The sequence below is a fragment of the Ovis canadensis genome, chromosome X, assembly GCF_042477335.2.
Source record: "Ovis canadensis isolate MfBH-ARS-UI-01 breed Bighorn chromosome X, ARS-UI_OviCan_v2, whole genome shotgun sequence".
Taxonomy (NCBI): domain Eukaryota; kingdom Metazoa; phylum Chordata; class Mammalia; order Artiodactyla; family Bovidae; genus Ovis; species Ovis canadensis.
Window position 1 is genome coordinate 23,526,371 of NC_091727.1, and position 18,549 is coordinate 23,544,919.

The window sequence follows — 18,549 nt, forward strand, 5'->3', positions numbered from 1 at the left end:
ATAGTTGGAGATATTTCTCAGTTGAGAAATACAGATTTACAAGATATTAGAATAAAAGTGGTAGGTGAAGCCATAGCTGTGGGCGAAAGTGGACAGGCAGTAGACTTGAGAAAAAAGCAGAGACAAACCTTGGGGAACTATATTATCTCCCTCTTCTGAATGTCTACAGCATCCTTCTACAGCTCAGGTGGAATCAGTCACATGCTGCAATAAACATTTAGCTCAGTGCCTATTATGTACAAAAAGTATCACGCTAGATATGAGGGTACAAAAAGGAATAAAAGACGGTCCCTTCATCCAAGGAGATTATGATCTAATTGTGGAAGGAATTATACCCAACTAGTATGCAAAATGAAATAAGAGCTATAAATGTGTTGAGTACAGAAGAGGCAATTAATTCAATGGAAGTAACACAGGTTTCAGGAGGAGAGAAGAGCGTTTGAGTTGGGCTTTGAAAAATAAATGGATTTTGCAAGCAGGGAAGGGGAAAAAAGGCAAGTGATTTGAAGCTGGAAATTAACATACAAAGATCACAACAGAAAGGAGTGCAGGAAGTGATAAGAAAAGAGGCTAGAAAGGTGGCTTGAGGCCAAGATCCATGGAGGCACACACGTGCCTAAGAATACCCAAGTGCTTGTGTTGTAGCAGATTCATTTCTGCTGCATTCCCTAATTTCAGAAATGCCTTTAAGAACAATGAAGCAAAAATGCTAAAGAAAATAAAAAATCACCAAACTAAAGCTTGAGGGCTTATAAATGCTATTTATTAGTTCTATTTCCATTCTGCAAAACTCTGCTAGTAGAACTTTAATTACTTGGCTTCATTATAAAATTTCCATTGCATGTAAGTGTAAATAATTTCACTCAAATGCTCTCATTTCAATCTGTGGCTGAAAGCATCAGTAGAAATTACATTTTTGTGGCACTTCCTTGGCAGGTTGAAGGAATATAAAATGTATACTGTTAATCAAGTCATGAGTGACTTTGAAAGTGATAGATTATATCAAGATAGTAAATAAGAGATGGAAGTATATTTTAAAGATTGAAAATATTTTATTTAAACTTTTCTTCATAAACACTTTTAACATTTTTTTCAATTTAAAAACAGAATGGATAGCATAAACATGTTTTGAATAGATTATATTCACGGCATGGGAAAAATTACCTGACAGAAATGTAAAGGCTTTCAAAATAGGTATAAAAGGCAAACCTTAAATTAGTCTACGATTTTTAAATCAGTCCTAGGATTACTTGACTACTGGCCCAAAATGTACCTAAAGGTCAAAATATTTCTTCTATAGACAAAGTATGCCCAAGAGGTATAGGGCATAAACAAGTTAGATAGAAAATAACCTCTCTGATCACCTCACTGGAACATTCTTTCGGAAAGCAAACACCTAATCCTTACTGATACGCTAATTAATAAGGTTCTTAATGTAGTTGTTCCCAAAGATGTAAAACGAAAATCCAATATTAAGGGGGAACAAAGCTGATGGCATTCTCTCAATGTTATTCATGTAATATTGAAGTTATACTGGTATACTGAAAGGATACGACTGTCGTGAGTTTACCTATTCCAGTCTATGTCTATGGAATATTTGACTTTATAAACTCTTGATAAACTAATTTTTCAGGACTTTCATTTTTAAGATAAATCTCTTTTTAGAAGATACTTATTCCCAAACCAACTCTAATCTGATAGAACGTATGATCCCTAAAAATGTTCAGAGTACAAAAAAAATAAAAAATGTGTAATAGGCAAAGAGGAAAAATGGCACTAGCAGTTTTACTGCCATATAGCCCTCATTTATAACTAATTTACACTATTATCTATGTTGTGTTTTACTTCACTCTAAAACTTTAAATTATGTATTCTCAAAAGAGCTAGTCTTTTCTGAGAGATAGCTTATAAACTGAAATAACAATTTATATTATAAACTGAAATGTTATGACCTACAACCACATATACATATATAAAAATAGTCCCACTGAACGTTTGACATGTTTAGATTATGCAGCTCAAATAATTTGTTATAAAATATTTTAAAGCTTAGTTTCATGTAATTAAGACACAACTCTCCATTTTTTACCACTTCTCCCCACACAAATGTGTGTGTCCTTTACTATAACTCGAGCAGGCTTCCCAGAATGAGGTGTCCAAAGGTGCTGCTTCAGAAAAGATAAGTGAAGGGCTCAGTCAATATTTCACAAATTATAGTAACACTCACACAGAGTAATGAGGACACAGAAAGCTGTCTCAAGAAATGCTAATAATTCTATTAATTAAGCCTTGCTTTTTAAAAACCAGTAGTATTTCTTCCAATACAAAACCTTCAATGTGAGAATCTTGAATTTTATGAAAAGGTTGTAGTGCAAGGATTTTCTTTAAGCAGACTAAAAACTTAGAAGGTCAAAGACATGGAAGAGAACAAACGTTTATAACTAAGATGCAATGAATAAAGATCAGCTATTTTTGTAAAGTCTGGCATTTAAAATGTAAAGTGAAAATTAATACACAAAGATCACAACGTGTTACACTGTAGTTTTAAATCTCTTACTGAATTAAAAAAAAAACTCTATTTTGAGCACATACAATGTATATAAACAAAAATAGTTCCAAATGAAGCACACAGAAAATAAACTTGAAAAAAATTCTATGAAAAAATTTTCCATAGTCTAGTATAACAAAAATAAATCTCTTTCAGCAATTAAACCATAATTTTAAAAGGGAATGTACGTTAATCATGGATTTAAAATAACCTAAGTCAGAACTACAAATAAACAGAAGAGTTTTCTCATACATTCAGAACCCAAGCAATAACAACTATTCTTAAAGCTCAAAACTGATTACAGCTAACATCAGGTCAGACGTGACTCACGTGTGAAGCTGAACCCAGAATTAGTTTAAGTTAAGATTTCACAAATTTTCCAAAACATGAACTTTCATCTTGGCCTTGTGCTTTTACAATGACGACCAAGAATATTCAATTGTTTGTTCCATCTTACTTTAACTAGGGCTGCTGCTGCTGCTAAGTCACTTCAGTCGTGTCTGACTCTGTGCGACCCCAAAGACGGCAGCCCACCAGGCTCCCCCGTCCTTGGCATTCTCCAGGCAAGAACACTGGAGTAGGCTTTAACTAGGGCTACGAAGTCATATCTAAGCAATTAAAGAGAACCACCACGGGAGTGTAAAAGCCTGATAGGGGTACCCTGTCTCAAGTCTTTTTCAGCAAAAGACAACAATGAGGAAAATAATGAAGACATTATTGTTATTTTCTTAAAAGCAAGATAGCACACATATAAAACACTATACCAACTAATACATTAGAAAAAGAACCAAATGGCTCACCCAATTCCTAGTTTTCAAAAGTAAAATGATTAAAAATGATTTTTCAGATGTATAAAAAGACTTTTACCCATATAACCATGGGAAACAAGATATCAAATTTGATTTTTAGAAACTAAAATGACAGGTGAGGTGAAATTGCTTACTCGTGTCTGACTCTTTGAGACCCCATGGACTGTAGCCCACCAGGCTCCTCCATCCATGGAATTTTCCAGGCAAGAGTACTGGGGTGGGGTGCCATTGCCTTCTCCATGACAGGAGTCATATCTAAGCAATTAAAGAGAACCACCACGGGAGTGTAAAAGCCTGATAGGGGTACCCTGTCTCAGCCTATTTCAGCAAAAGACAACAATGAGGACCACTTAATAAAAAAATCTGTCTCATATACGAAGAATATTAACCTGATTTCTAAAACCAATCCCAATGTTTTACTTTAAAAAAAACCAAAACTACTTCTGTACCTGACTGTTTCTTAAACTCAAATGCCTCAAGCCGTGGAGTTTTAAAATCAGGTTTTTTTCAGTTGTCTATTTTAATCGCAAAAATGAAACAAGTCTTCACATTTCCATGATTTCGCGTTTCCATTTTACCATGATTTCGCATTTCCATTTTATGTTCAGTGGTGGCAGCAGCAAAAAAAAAAAAAAAACAGAAGAAGAAAGAAAAAAAAAGTGAAAACTCGAAACTTTTTACAACAGCCGTATAGAAGGCATTGCAATATTGCACCAACATCTAAGATCTGGCAAGTTTTGCCAGCGTAGATCTAGTATCAGATATAGACTCTACTCAGGATAAAATGGCATCAATTTGAATGATCCACTCCCTGGTTATTCTTGCTTAATTTTGACAACTATATGTTTTTCCTTTGAGTTGAAACAGTTGAAAGGTGCGGCGAATCCTAAAACACTTAAGAATGATTTTGAACAGTTATTCTTGATCCACTCTGAACTTGGAGGTTACTATCCTTCATGCTAGTAGCTTTCAGGAAATAAAACAAAAGCTGAGGGCTTACATCACCAGCGCCGCTAAATATTTTGTACTAAATAAACAAGAAGATATGACCAGTTAAGATTATAATTCTATTCCTTACCTCGAAGTCAAACTGAGCTCAAATTTTCCACAAGTTGCTACTTTCCGTTCAATAACAGATGCAGCAGCCTTATTGAATGCAAAGAATGGGAGTTGCACTTACTTTGAAGGGGCCTTTATTTAGGAGTCTGGTATTACCTAAGTTCTCTTTAAAAGTGCTTGCACGCTGCAGGGCCAGGCCTTGTCACATACCACTCCAATTTTCACTAAAAACAGGGTAACATTAAACAGACTGCAAAGAAAAACATTTTCAAAAAGAAGACATACATCGATAAGGAACACTAATGTTTACTTTTGAAAGTAAAACATAAAATGTTAGCTTTCATAAAACCATACGTTTCAGGAATATAAGGAGTTTGATTATTACTGAATCAGTATGGACTGAAGATAGGCTTCTCTGATACGAAACGAGGACTCCAGTTATTATCTTTCTAAAAATGTTAATACATGAAAAGACGTTACATCTAAAATACAACACGTATGGCAAACCGTGTGTGCAAGTGCACTAGCTTAAAAATATAGAATCCTAACCACGCATAAAAGGGGATGTGCCTTATATATTCATAAGATGTAAGCAAGTATGGATATGCTTTCACTAACACAATGCAGATAAGAGAAGGCAGCTTAGAAATAGTGTTTTGAATATAAAAAAGTTAATCTTGTAGAAAATTTATACTTTTGCGTTTTCAGCAAAAAGCCATGCAAAAAGGTCAAGAGTTTTAAACTTAAATAATAAAATCAAAAAGTCTAACAGACTGAAATACACTGAAATAAATGTTCAAAAAGATTTCAGCTAGAGATAGGAACTGAAATTACATCCAGTGACACTTATCAGGTCTTCTCTTAGAAGATGCATGATTCCTACACTGACATTTGAAAGAAATGTTTAAAGCATAACATCAACTTCCCAGATAAGTGAATTGTTCTATTAAACTGCTTCTGGAAGTAGTTTCAAGAGCTAGCGCTTACAACTGACTTATTGCATGAGTTTGAGGCCACTAAAAAGAAAAAAAAGGATGCTAGCACAGAATGAAAACATTTTTACGATATTAGACCAATGGCTTTGATAGTAAAACTGGTGAGGTTTTTCTTATGTTTTTTAATTAACTACTTTGTCACAAATGGATTTTGTTTGGCTTTTTTGAAGGGAGAAAGATGTCATCAATTGCAACGTCTGACCTCATCCAGAATATATTCTGGAAAATGCAGGTTGCATACTTGTAAACCATCCAGCTTGCAGGGCATCCGCGGGTACTCATCTTCCTTCCACTTGTTTTCATCCGGATCAAAGGTGAGAATAGAATCGCTGTAATGACCGTTGTAGCAAAGGCCTCCAAGAACCATTATTTGTCTGTCCAGCACAGTCACACCATGGCCACTTCTACCAATTGGCATGGATGCCAAGATGGTCCACTGATCAGTCTCTGGGTTGTACACTTCTGTGGAAGGGCATCCCTGAGACTCGAAAGAGGCTCTCAAGATCACACAGACACCACCGAAGACATAGAGCTTGCCGTTGTAGGAGATCATCTTGTGAAAGCATCTGGCGTAGTTCATCTTGCTCTTGTTCTCCCAACAGTTGGTAACCACTTGCGTTCTCCTGGTGCGCTGCTCTACGGTCCCTTCTTTGCTGGGGTCAAACACGCATACCTGCTTGGATGTGGACGATGAGGTGATTCCACCAGTGATGAACAACTTGTTATTGAGCACTGTCCCCTCATGTCCGTATTTGTTAACTGGATAAGGATCCACAAATTCCCATTTATCATTGGTGATGTCGTATCTCTCAGTTGAATAGAAAGTCTCATCTCTGGTTCTGCCTGCTACAGCGTAAATAAACTTCCCAATAACACCAACTGCAAATTCTGAACGTGGCACAGACATGTCTGCCATCCGGAGCCAAGAGTTTTGTCTTGGGTCATATCTAAACACTTTGGAAGAAGCATGGAATTCGCCATCTGGGCCCAGCTCTTCCCCACCCAACAAGAACACGAAGTTATTGACGATAGCAAGGCAGTCTGGACGCAGAGGTACTTGTGGGCCCTCTAGTTCCCACCAGACTCTTGGTTTCTTTAAGAGAAGTATTTTACTGTTAACCATGCTATGTCCAATCATGCCTCGGAATACTGTAGTTTGGGGTTTGGCAGAGCGGATGCGGCTTGATTTCATATCCAACAGAGGCTGCTGGTGAATGTTCTGAAAGTAATTCAATGCTTGGTCAACTTCATAGCGCAGCTGTCGAGAGTATCTGTAAAATTCTGATGTCTTAACCTAAGAATACAAGTAAAAGAATTTAACAAAAAAAAAAAAAAAGAAAAGAGAAAAGAAAAGAACATCAATGGCAAAATATCAAAACCCACTAAGGTTAGCTTATGATTTTAAGCTACTTTCCTAAAACTGATTTCCTGTTAAGATCATATACTTTCTATTTTTAACAAATCTCTTATATTTGTTTTTATAATTTGTATTTGTAGTAATTAATGCACATTCCCAATCTTTTTCAAGTAAACAAGTTATTCTCTAGGCACAAGCTAAATTCCTCTAACAAAATGTTATTAGTCACCTATGTCAGGCCCTGGGCTACAAGTGGTGGCTACAGAAGGACAAGCAGAGGTTTCACAGCAGAGGAAACCTTGGCCATGGTTTTCTTAACCATAAGGAACACTGTAAGAACAATCATGATTGAATAATCTCAGCAATTAAGTTAGTGAGTTGGTAAAAATTTAAAGACACAAAAAAATCCTCAGGTGGTTTTAGACATAAAATCTTGGTCTAGTATCATCAACTCCTACAGTAATAGTTCAGTTGACAACAAAAGGTCAAACTTTTTCCTTTGTTTTTGGAGTTGGAACTACCTAATTATGATTGCTAAGATCTTATGAAACTTTTAAGTATTATGCTAACTACTGTGGGGAGATTTTTTTAAGAAGCAGATGTGGTCCATTCACTCAAAGAACTTAGAATATATTGGGGGAAATAAAATGAGGCAATTGACAGCTAAGTATGAAGCTGTGTAGCACACCTGAGGGCTATAGAACTTTAGATAAAGAAAATATCAAACTGGTCCAAAACATTCAGGGGATATTTTGTCAGGGGTAGGAAGTTGGAAACCAAGCAGAAATAGCCTGTATCATAATGACAAGGATGAGGTAAAGGGTTAGGATTTGGATGGTTACCATTTAGATGGTAGAATTAGACACTGTGGAGATAAAATTGACAGAACTGTGTGGCTGATCTGAAATAGCGATAAGATGAAGAAATGAGGCCTCAAATGTGATTTGAGGATTTAGAAGTAGGTGATAGGGAGAGTGGTACTGATAAGAGAAACAAAGAAGCTGGTTTGGGAGAGGCATTCAACTTCACTGGTGACGAATGTGAATTGCTAGTAGGATGCTGAGGTGGAAATGTCTAGGAACCTGTTGGAAATCTGGGATGACAGCTTGGGAGGGAGTCAAAACCAGGCATATGTTTATTTATGAACTTGCTTTCCTTCTTTGCATCTCTCCTTTTTCTTCCCTTCTATCTTTCTCATTCGCCTCCCACCGTAGTCCAAAAAACGTATCTGAAACAGAAAGCACTACAGATGTTTACTTGTAGTATTTTGATAACTGTATTTCAGTATAGTTGGTTTCCTTTGTAATCCTAAGCATTTTATGTACTGAAAATCACTATTCTGGGTGTGTGTGTGGGGGGGGGTCCTTCCATGGGTCTTGCCAGACTAGCCAAGGGGTAAATGGCACAAAAAAGATTGAGAACTCTATGTCTTTGTAAAACAGAGAAAACTGACAGTACTGCTGCAACGGGTGCTTTATGTGTGCATCTCATGTTAAATTATTCCTCCTCTGAGAGAGTGATAACTAGTCTCCCAGTGAGAAAACTGAGGCTTAGAATGTTAAGTGACTTGCCCAAATTATTTACATGACTAAAACTAGGAGAGCTGGGAGCTGAACCTTCAACCAGGACAGTCTTATTCCAAGGCTCAATTTCTAGTATGTTATAACACTGCTTCCATCACTCTTTAGAAAACTCTTTAAATGACACACTTATTAATAAAAAAGAAACACTTAACATGTTTCAATGAATTAGTCTAATGATCCCTCTAAGAGAAAAGAGTAAATAATAATGGTAAACAATTTCAGTAAAGAGAAAAATGATTAAGCTCTGAGGTCTTATCCTCTACTACTTTTACTTTACATATAAACAGTTAAAACAGACTATTTGTTACCACGGAATGATCACAATATATTTTCTAAAAGGCAACAGTACTCTGGTATCCCATTTAAATAAAATTTTGTGTATGTCTGCTTGTGTTAATAGTGATTATTTCTGGTATTCCAGATTTTTGCATTCTTTTTCATGTGTCACATTTACAGAGTCTTGTCATTCAAACAATGGGTCTCCTAAAACCATCATAAATGTCTTATTAGTAAAAAAAAAAAAAAAGACATCTTTTCAAATCTTCATTTTCCATTTGTTTCTTCTATGAACAAACAGTGTGCCTCACCCATTTTTCTCATCTTTTTCTTACGATTTCTAAGAGCTACAAGGCAATATCCTGGAAATCAACAAGAAACATAAACCTCAAATTAAATATTTAAGTACCTACTGTGCACAGCCAGTAGACTGACAGTTACACAGGTTTTAAAGTAATAGAATCAGCATAGTAATTCAGAACCACATCTAACAGCCCAGTACGGTGATTAAGAATTTGATTTAGGAAATATCTGACTTTCCCACTCACAAGCTGTGTGATTCGGGGCAAGTGACTAAACATTCTTAAACCTATTTTCTCATCTGTATTATTGGGACAACAATATCACCTAAAACCTCATAACCCTAAGGTAGGAGATGGGCAAGATGATCCTATGTGGAAAGTACTTATATGGTGCCTGTCATGTGGCTGTCTAGAAAACATTACAGCTGCTATTAGCTATTATTACTGACTAGGGGACATCTGTTTAACTATCACTAAGTTTACATTAGTGCATCTGATGATGTGCTTTTGGTTTGTGTACAAATTTAGTCTTCCAGAAACTGGAGGAGAAATTAGAAAAACTGGTACTTTGTACCTAATCTTCACCAGGAAAGCATGACTTGTGACATGCAAGTAGGAGGAAGCTTTAAAGGAAGCAGCCGTACTGTCTGGAGATCAAGAAAGAAAAGGAAGGGGAATGCTGCCCATATTGGATAGTCAGATTTCAAGATTTTCAAAGGAAAATTAGGATCAATTCCAAGATCAGAAACTGTAAAGAAGCTTGAAAAAGCTTGGAGGCTCTCAAAAGTATAATGCTGACTGCATAACTGCAAAACACACTGATGAGGGGAAGAAAAGGAGAAAGCATCTAAAAAATCTGATGTGCTGCACAGAGAGCTTTCTGGAATTCAGATGTTAAAAAACCATTTACAACAGATGGTAAAAAAAAAACAGGCATATAAACCAAGTATTATGAAGAATGAAATGGAGCTGTTAAAAATATTGTGAACAAAGCTAAAGCCTAAGGATGAATTGTGACTTTACAAAGTGCCAGATAGTGAATAAATGGCATTTTAGAGGCTAAAGTAAAAAAAAAAAAAAAAAAAAAGTAGAGGAAAAAGTGAATTACCCCTGGGTGACATGGTTAATGTAATATTTACAAAGATAAAGAGAAACAGCCTCCTATCTTATTTCCATTCTCGGCTAAGAATATTATATTCTTTCCAATCTGAAGATCAAACATAATGACTAAGAAGAAACTTAAATCCAAGATGGCTGAGAAAAAAAGAAAAACCAGCTAGATATTCTCACCGAGTTCAAGTCATTTGATCTCACAAATCACGTCCTGGGATCCTAGGAGGCTTCGCAGATAAGGCTGCTTAATTGCTTTCTGTAATCTGTGTGGAATCATGAAAAATGGGAGAGCACTAGAAACCAGACAGATTTTTGAACTACAGACTGGTTAGCTAGAGGCTGATCCTGAACTGTGAAAAACTGTTAGCACTTGCATATAAGAAAGCACTACAAACCAGGAGGCAACACAGACTCACCAAGTAATGCCAAGACTGACCATTTCTGGTTTAATATTTGATGCTGTAACCACACTGATAGAGAATGAGAGAACTTATGACTTTGGCAAAGTAATCAACAATGCCTAATCATAAACAACAGAAACACTAGGGACCCATGAAACACCCGAAGTTCCAACAATGACTGTGTTAATTCATTTGGGGTGGGAGGTAGGAAGTCCACAGCTTTTCTCAAGTGCTCCAGGGATCCACAAACTTCAAACATAAAGCTTTTAACTGACTACCCTCACTATGAACCAAAAATGTGATATGACAGTCTTCAGAACTAATAAAATTGTGGACCAAGTTAAAAGAACAGACCTCACCCTCTCTGTTCAGGTGAAACCACAACTAAGACAGTGCTCAATTCCACCACTGTACTTTAGATGACAAAGTGGATCATGTCCAGAAGACAGCAAAGGGATCCAAATCATAGCAAGAGTGGTCAGACTACAGATGTTTCAATTCAACAGAAGATGCAGGAGAAAGATGGCACCTGTTTTCAAGACTAGTAAGTAGAGGCTAAAAGATTTTAGGCCAATATAAGGAAAAGCTTTGTAATCAGGACTGACAGCTTAATGGATGTTCACTGCCTTATTATTTGTAAGAGCACAAAAACTGGGCATAACTCACATATCAATATGAAACTGGCTGAACAAACTCTCTTATATAACATATGCAATCAAAAAGAATGAGATTAATCCATATGCAGTAACAGAGACATTTAAAATGTCAAATGACAAAACTTGCAGAGCTGTATACATAATATTCTCAAAAAATAAAAAAGGACTCGGTAGTCTATGCAGGGGGAAAATGTGCTTAATATATGTACAACATATAGTTACTAATGAGCTCATGAGGGACTTGGCTTTTCACAAGGGCTCTAATAAAAAGGGTACAGGTGCATGTTCCCAAAGTCAAGAGCAGTATATCTCTAAGCATACTGCCACTGAAGAAACTTCAGGTGTGACCACCTAGCCAGTGTTTCAGGAGAACTAGGCACCATGGCCTGTAATGGCATTCCAACTTCCAACCCCAGGTTCTTGCAGATCACATCGAATGGGACCAGCTTAATGGCTTCCTACAGTCTATTTCCTAGTCTTTGTTTATACCCAATCTTCTGGCCCCTTTGTCCTCTCCCTATTCATTCTATTGTGCTTCTTTGGTACCTGGGTTCCAACGGGTTTACAAGCGTCACTTTAGCACTATGTTGAAGTCCCAGTCAAAGTTACACCTTTACCCAGTTTGTTCTACCTCTAAGTCCACCATAATGGAAGCTGTGCCTTTGAGATAGCTGTTATACCATAAGAGATCTTCTAACCAAAGAAGTTTAGCTCATAACTTCTCTCTGCCAAGGATAGAAGTTCTAGATTTACCTGGCCCTTTTCTCTGGGCTACTTACTGCTGAAATTTTACTCTAAAACCACACAAAATCCATAAGCATAACTAGCTTCTCCTTTCATGGCAGAAACAGGAAATTAATGCCTCTCTGATAATCTTAGACAAAGTTATTACAGGCACTCTGCTTTAGAACAGAAAGCATAGGGCCAAAACCTTAAAACCTTCTCCATGAATGCAATCACTTAAAACACATTAATGAAGGGGACTATCCAAAAAGAAATGTGTGGCTCACCTTTTCACAGAGAAAGCATCTCTCTCATCATTGGCTCCTCATATAACAGTTTACCTATTTGTATATCAGGTGCTCTCAAAAGAAAGAATATGGGAAGGACGACACTTCATTCATGTTCTGAACTACTTTCCTTATCCTTTCTAGGATTTAAAAAGCTGTCTTATTTTGAAACTTGGAAAGAATATATTATCACTTTTCATGCTTTGACACTTTAAAAATTGTATTATGAAAAGCATTTTGAAGTGAAAGTATTTTCAGTTCAGTTCAGTCGCTCAGTCGTGTCCGACTCTTTGCGACTCCATGAATTGTAGCACGCCAGGCCTCCCTGTCCATCACCAACTCCCAGAGTTCACTTGAACTCATGTCCATCGAGTCGGTGATACCATCCAGCCATCTCATCCTCTGTCGTCCCCTTCTCCTCCTGCCCCGAATCCCTCCCAGCATCAGAGTCTTTTCCAATGAGTCAATTCTTCACATGAGGTGGCCAAAGCATTGGAGTTTCAGCCTCAGCATCAGTCCTTCCAATGAACATCCAGGACTGGTCTCCTTTAGGATGGACTGGTTGGATCTCCTTGCTATCCAAGGGACTCTCAAGAGTCTTTTCCAACACCACAGTTCAAAAGCATCAATTCTTCAGCACTCAGCTTTCTTCAAAGTCCACCTCTCACATCCATACATGACCACTGGAAAAACCATAGCCTTGACTACATGGACCTTTGTTGGCAAAGTAATGTCTCTGCTTTTGAATATGCTATCTAGGTTGGTCATAGCTTTCCTTCCAAGGAGTAAGCATCTTTTAATTTCATGGCTGCAATCACCATCTGCAGTGATTTTGGAGTAACTCTTAAAGACAGTGATCTAAAAATTCTGAATTGGCCATTTCCTCCTCTAATAATCTTTTAGTTTAATGTAATTGTGTACATGCACATAGAGAAAATGTGAGATATTAATAATTTTAAGTGTGGTTCCTAGAAATATATTTATTAAGTCAAAGAATTATTAGCTAGCCATTACCCTTGGGTAAAAATTCCATGATTCTCCCCTCACTGTCAAAATGTTGTATAATCCACTTAAGTTTTTAACTTTTAAAGGTAATTTGTTTATACTATTCCTAATTTTGAAAGAATTAAAATGAAACAGGCAATACAATTAAAACAGGCATTTCCATAGAGCTTACTACTTTTTTTATTAAAAATCTACAATTTAAAAATCTCTACTAAAAAGGGGTACAGTCTAAAAAATTAGTTTACGTTTTAAGCTAACTAATTTAAGGTATTATCAGCTGTTTCACCTTCTGATAGGATTTTTTAAATGCCCAATACACTTATACTAAACGAAAACAAAATGTCTTTTATTAGTTTATCCAGTTGTGGGGAGGTAGAAGGGGTGGGGACTGAGGGTTAGAATAATCTCTGAACTCAAGATCCCAGGTCTAAGACTTGACACTGTGCACAGGCCACTGTGTGACCATGGACAAGCCTCCAGTTTAGGTATTTTCCCATTATAAAAAGGAATACGCTGCATGAACAGATATGTCTCCAGCCCTTCCCACATTCACAACTACTAACCTAAATTTTGGAATGATGTCATGTAGAAGGAAGATTGAGTCCTGGCTGTCAATTTTATCATCCTTTCTACATGATCGAATATTCTCCAATACCCAGAAATAAAGCAGTGACTGTCAGGGAACTTTAGTGGGAAAACAAATTATGTCTTTGGGAACCACAGCTACATTTGATACTGATTTTTATATTCAGTAAAATGTGGAAATCTTTATATGTTATACTGCAAAAGCATCTATCCTGATATCCGAAGTCTATTTATAAAATCATGCTCAGAACTGAAGTTGATCCTGATTTATGTGAAACAAAATCATCACAAAAAAGTTAGCTGCAAAAGGCCTTTAATTAATCCCTTTGTCCTGAAAAACTGAATAATGACCAGGGATAAGGCTATTTTAAAAATATCAGTTCCTGCTAAGCACAAATCCTCTTAGTAATACTGTAATTGCAGTCAAATGCCAAATGGTAAAGGCAAACTTTAAAAAAGGATTTACCCATCCTGTCTTCTCCAAGCAGGCAGGAGTCTAAAATATTGACAGAGCTTCAGAAGGCAAGCGACCAGGGCAAATGGGAGCAAGGGAGAGGACTCCCTGAGGACAATATTCTAATAAGAGTTTCAGCACAATCTGGTGAGTCCTCTTATCTGCTCAACTTTTCTATACAGTGAAAAATGTTTAACTCAAAAATAAGTGTGTTTCAGATGTATAAAACAAATTATGGTTACCAAGAGGGTAGATGGGCAATAAACTGGGACATTGGGATTGACATATACACACTATAGCACAGGGAACTCTACTCAATACTCTATAATGACCTATATGGGAAAAGAATCTAAAAAGGAGTGGATACATGAATATGTATAACTGATTCATTTTGCTATACAGCAGAAACTAATACAACACTGTAAATCAACTATACTCCAAAAAATTAATTATAAATAAATGTGCTTACAAAACTCTCTGGTGGCCCAGTTGTGAGGACTTGGAGCTTCTGCTGCCAAGGGCCTAGGATCAATCCCTAGTCAGGGAACTAAGATCCCACAAGCCCTGCTGTGCGGCCAAATAAATAAATGTGCTTAGAAAGTTTAATTTTCTTCCAATTTTCATGCAACAGTAATAGAGCACCACTAGAAATTAGAGTACACAAGCCTAAAGGTAGAAAATTTTGAAAGAGTTAAGAACATCTTATCATTTGCTTATACTAATATTTAGAGAATACAACTAAGTTCTAGAATTCACAACATTTTTTTACACACTTTTTTCCTATTTATGGAAATACTCTCAACTATGTAAATATCTTATTTATAAATACGGAAGAGTAGAAGAAAGTAAAAAGTTTAATCCTAAAACTAACTTCTGAATGAGCAAGGCTTATCTATGACACAGAACATTTTCTGGGCAAATATTACATTTGAGAATTAAAAGTTTAAAGCCTAAAATCTTAATATGTCCCTGTGTTTCCTTTCCTGCTCCTAACTTTTTCTCCAGTCACTTTCTGACTTCTCTGATCCTTTTCAATTTCTGTTTATCATGGTTTTTTTCCCCCCTTAATTTTTCCCAATTCATTAAAAAAATTTTCTCCTTTTACAGGTAAACATGCTATCCACATTCCATGTCTTCCTTTCCTTTTACTACAGTCAATTTCCAATTCTGTGCTTTTGTTTTCATCTCCCTTTTATTTAAAAGGAAAATTAGCACATAAGGTTGAATCTTTTTAACTCCAATTTTAGTAGGCTCCTGTCAGCTTAAGATAGTCTCTTTCAGGGGATGAACACCAGTCAACACCTAGACTACCAGCACTCTCCAGGAACCTGAACCTGGAGTGAATGTAAATCAAAGGTGGAAAATAAGAACATTCTTATCTATACACAAAGGGCAGAAGACTTGAGAAAAATACCCTGGGCAATTTTTAAAGAACTGTATGCGTATTAATTACAATCATCCAAGTCCAAGGAGCTGGAAGGGAGAGGTCGGCAAAAAGGAAACATGTAGAAAAAGATTTTAAATTCACTGAGAAAGTATGCTTAACCCATTGACCTAGTTTCAAACAAAAACCTGCTAATCTTGTGCTTTCACTCCAAGGGGCAAGTGAGCTGATTGTTGACTTAAGTAATTTCAAGTTTATAGCTATATAAGTCCTGTTAATATATGAAGGGGATTTTAAACTTTTTCAAAAACAACTCAAGCTTATTAGAAATTCTAATCAAAGTTCACACTTGAAATCCAGGTTATTATCTTTTAAAAATATTTTTACTGTCAAATACAGCACTGCTGTTTCTTTTAAAACTGTGAGGGTTAGAAGGAAATTTATTTTTCCTCTAGATTTGTCTGATTGTAGCTTAACTCATTAGAAGTAATTACTTTTTTTGAATTTTTGGGCAAACTGTGCTAACACTAGAGTTATTAGTTTGGTTTCTGGACAGAAATTTTGGATTGGTCAAGTCCGGATCAAAACATGTGCCTAAATGAAAGAATTCTGAAGGGTGCATACCACCTACACTTTTTATAGATGTGTCCTTGCTAAAAGCAAATGGAATAAAGTAGAATTAATCTATATTATCTATCAAGGCAATTGTTGTGCCTCAATTAACCAGAATATCACACTACCCAAACATGACACATTAATGTCACTTATGTGTCACAGTCCATTGTTAATGCTATATAAACCAACTATGCTGAGAGGGAAATATTTGGAAGATTATCAGTGCTTTGTGAAGACCAGTTCTGAGAGCTACCATGTTCTTAGGAAGGTATTATAAGGGTCTAAGTAAGGTAAACTTGTAATACTTAAATTCTATCAGTTTCAAGGTGAGTCCAGGACACCTGCCTTATCCCCATTTCACAGTGTAGCTTTTAAAGGCACACATTCTGCTCCTTAAGTAAAAAGACATTTTTTAAAAAGTGTTAGCATTTCTAAGCATAAAATTTCACTCTGATCCTAGGATTAATATTCACTAATAATGAATTTATCTTTTAATGGACTATCAAAATTATCTCAAGCCTGTAAATATCCTTATAACAACAAATTTTATCAAATGTAGATATGATTTGTTAAATCCAAATACAGTCTCAGTGAAGAATTAACATCTTTTCTCATTAAAACATTAGTTTTGCTCTTCAAAGGTTTATATAAACTCAATTTGGGGGGATATGGTGAATTACATTTAACAGATCAGAGGGAAAAAGCACATTAGGTATCTGAATATCATAAACTAGATTATAAAACAAAATATTTGAAATAAAGCAGAATTCATCTATATAACCTGATTCCTTCTAAAATATTTTTTTCTGAAAAATCTTAAGATTTTATGATTATGATTAATACAATTTCTAAGGACATCATTGGTATGCTAAATCTTACTTTATGCATATTTATGATATGGAAGATAAATCAATATATGGGTATTTTAATGACTAACGTAACAAATTTTCTAAAAAGATCTCTTCTGTACAAAACAGTACATATGCCTTTTGCCAAATACATGTTAACTTCATAAAATGTTTTTGATAAACCAATAATTGTTTCTTAAAAACTAAAAGACCAAAGAGAACAAAGTTTAAAACTATTTAAATCTTCATATCACTGAAATTCAGAATGACAAATGTTAGGCCTAATCTCTGTCAACAGATGCAATGACCATTAGAGTTGGTAAAAATATATGCCACAGACATTTACATTATGTAAAAACTGAAATTGATGTCTAGTATTAAAACTGGGAATCCACTATAGATAAAACGAATCATAAGAACTCCTTAACAACTGTATCAAAAGGACAAGATCCTTAAATTTATTTTCAGCTTTCCTGATTATACAGTAAAAACTCCAGAATTGCGCTTTCATATCTTATTCCCATATCTTATACTTTTTTCAGTGCCATTAAAATTTTAAGGCTATGTTTCATTCATGCAAACATGTTAGGATTTTCACAACTCTGTACCAACTTTTAAGCCACCCAAGCAGGGCCACAGGGGTAACTACATGCTTTCTGCACCACAGAATCCTTTCCTCTCCCTACTCCAGTAGCTTGAACTGAGAAGCAAGCAGACCTGGGTTCCAGCCTGGACAGTGCCGCCTATTCTGGGATAAGACTCCCAGACCATTCTGAGCCTGTTTTCCTAGCTACAAAACAGAGAGAACCTACTGACTTTGCCTTTGTGTAGAGCACTCGGTGCATGGCCTGGCATGTATGTGTAAGGTGTTCAGATTAGGAGAATCACTGCCTTGAAGGAACTTGGTGTGGAAATCTCGAAGTCTTGGTCTTCTGGGTGAAGATCCTATCCCAGAGTATTCAGTATAGAAGTTTAAGACAGTTTGTTTTCAGCTAGGGAGAAATTCTAGTAGAGGACTAGGGGAAAAGAATAAACCTAAAGACTCTGGCAGATCTACAGGGCATGATCCAGGTCCCTGGAATCAGTGGGGGCTCTTCCTCCGGGAGAGGCAGAATGACCCTTACAAAGCCACTGCTCAGGTCTGAGTTACTACCCAAGGAAGAATTAAAATCTCTCAAGATTCCTTCACCAAGTTCTGTTCAATCACTTTTGAATTGTCCTGAGGCCAGGGGAAGGATTCAGACAAAGAGATGCTATTCTCAAGTTATCTGCATCAGCCACTCCACAGAATAATTAGATAAGGTAAGTTATCTGTTAATTGAACACTAAACCTAACAGAACATTTCTAAAGGCTAGAACTCCAGGAGAGGGGTTAAATATGTGAGAAAGGCTGTTTAATGTATGCACCTTTAGAGTTCCTAAAGCACAATTTAACTCCTTGAACTTCTAGAGCAGGTTGGTGCAACAGAAGATAATCTGAGCCACAAATGTGAGCCAGAGATATAATTTTTATACTTTCTATCAGCCGTATTTTAAGAAATAAAAAGGT

At 36.2% G+C, this 18,549-nt stretch overlaps 1 protein-coding gene across 2 annotated transcripts in view; it reads right to left on the reverse strand.

Annotated features, from left to right (window-relative positions):
* Positions 1-1,032: 1,032 nt before the first annotated feature.
* The window catches only part of KLHL15 (kelch like family member 15), a 34,352-nt gene continuing 16,835 nt past the window's right edge, over positions 1,033-18,549 (reverse strand). For both annotated transcript variants that reach the window (XM_070291458.1, XM_070291459.1), the window contains one exon: positions 1,033-6,705. In XM_070291458.1, the coding sequence (XP_070147559.1) occupies positions 5,596-6,705 (1,110 nt within the window). In that variant the 3' untranslated portion in view covers positions 1,033-5,595. The remainder of the gene's footprint in view (positions 6,706-18,549) is intronic.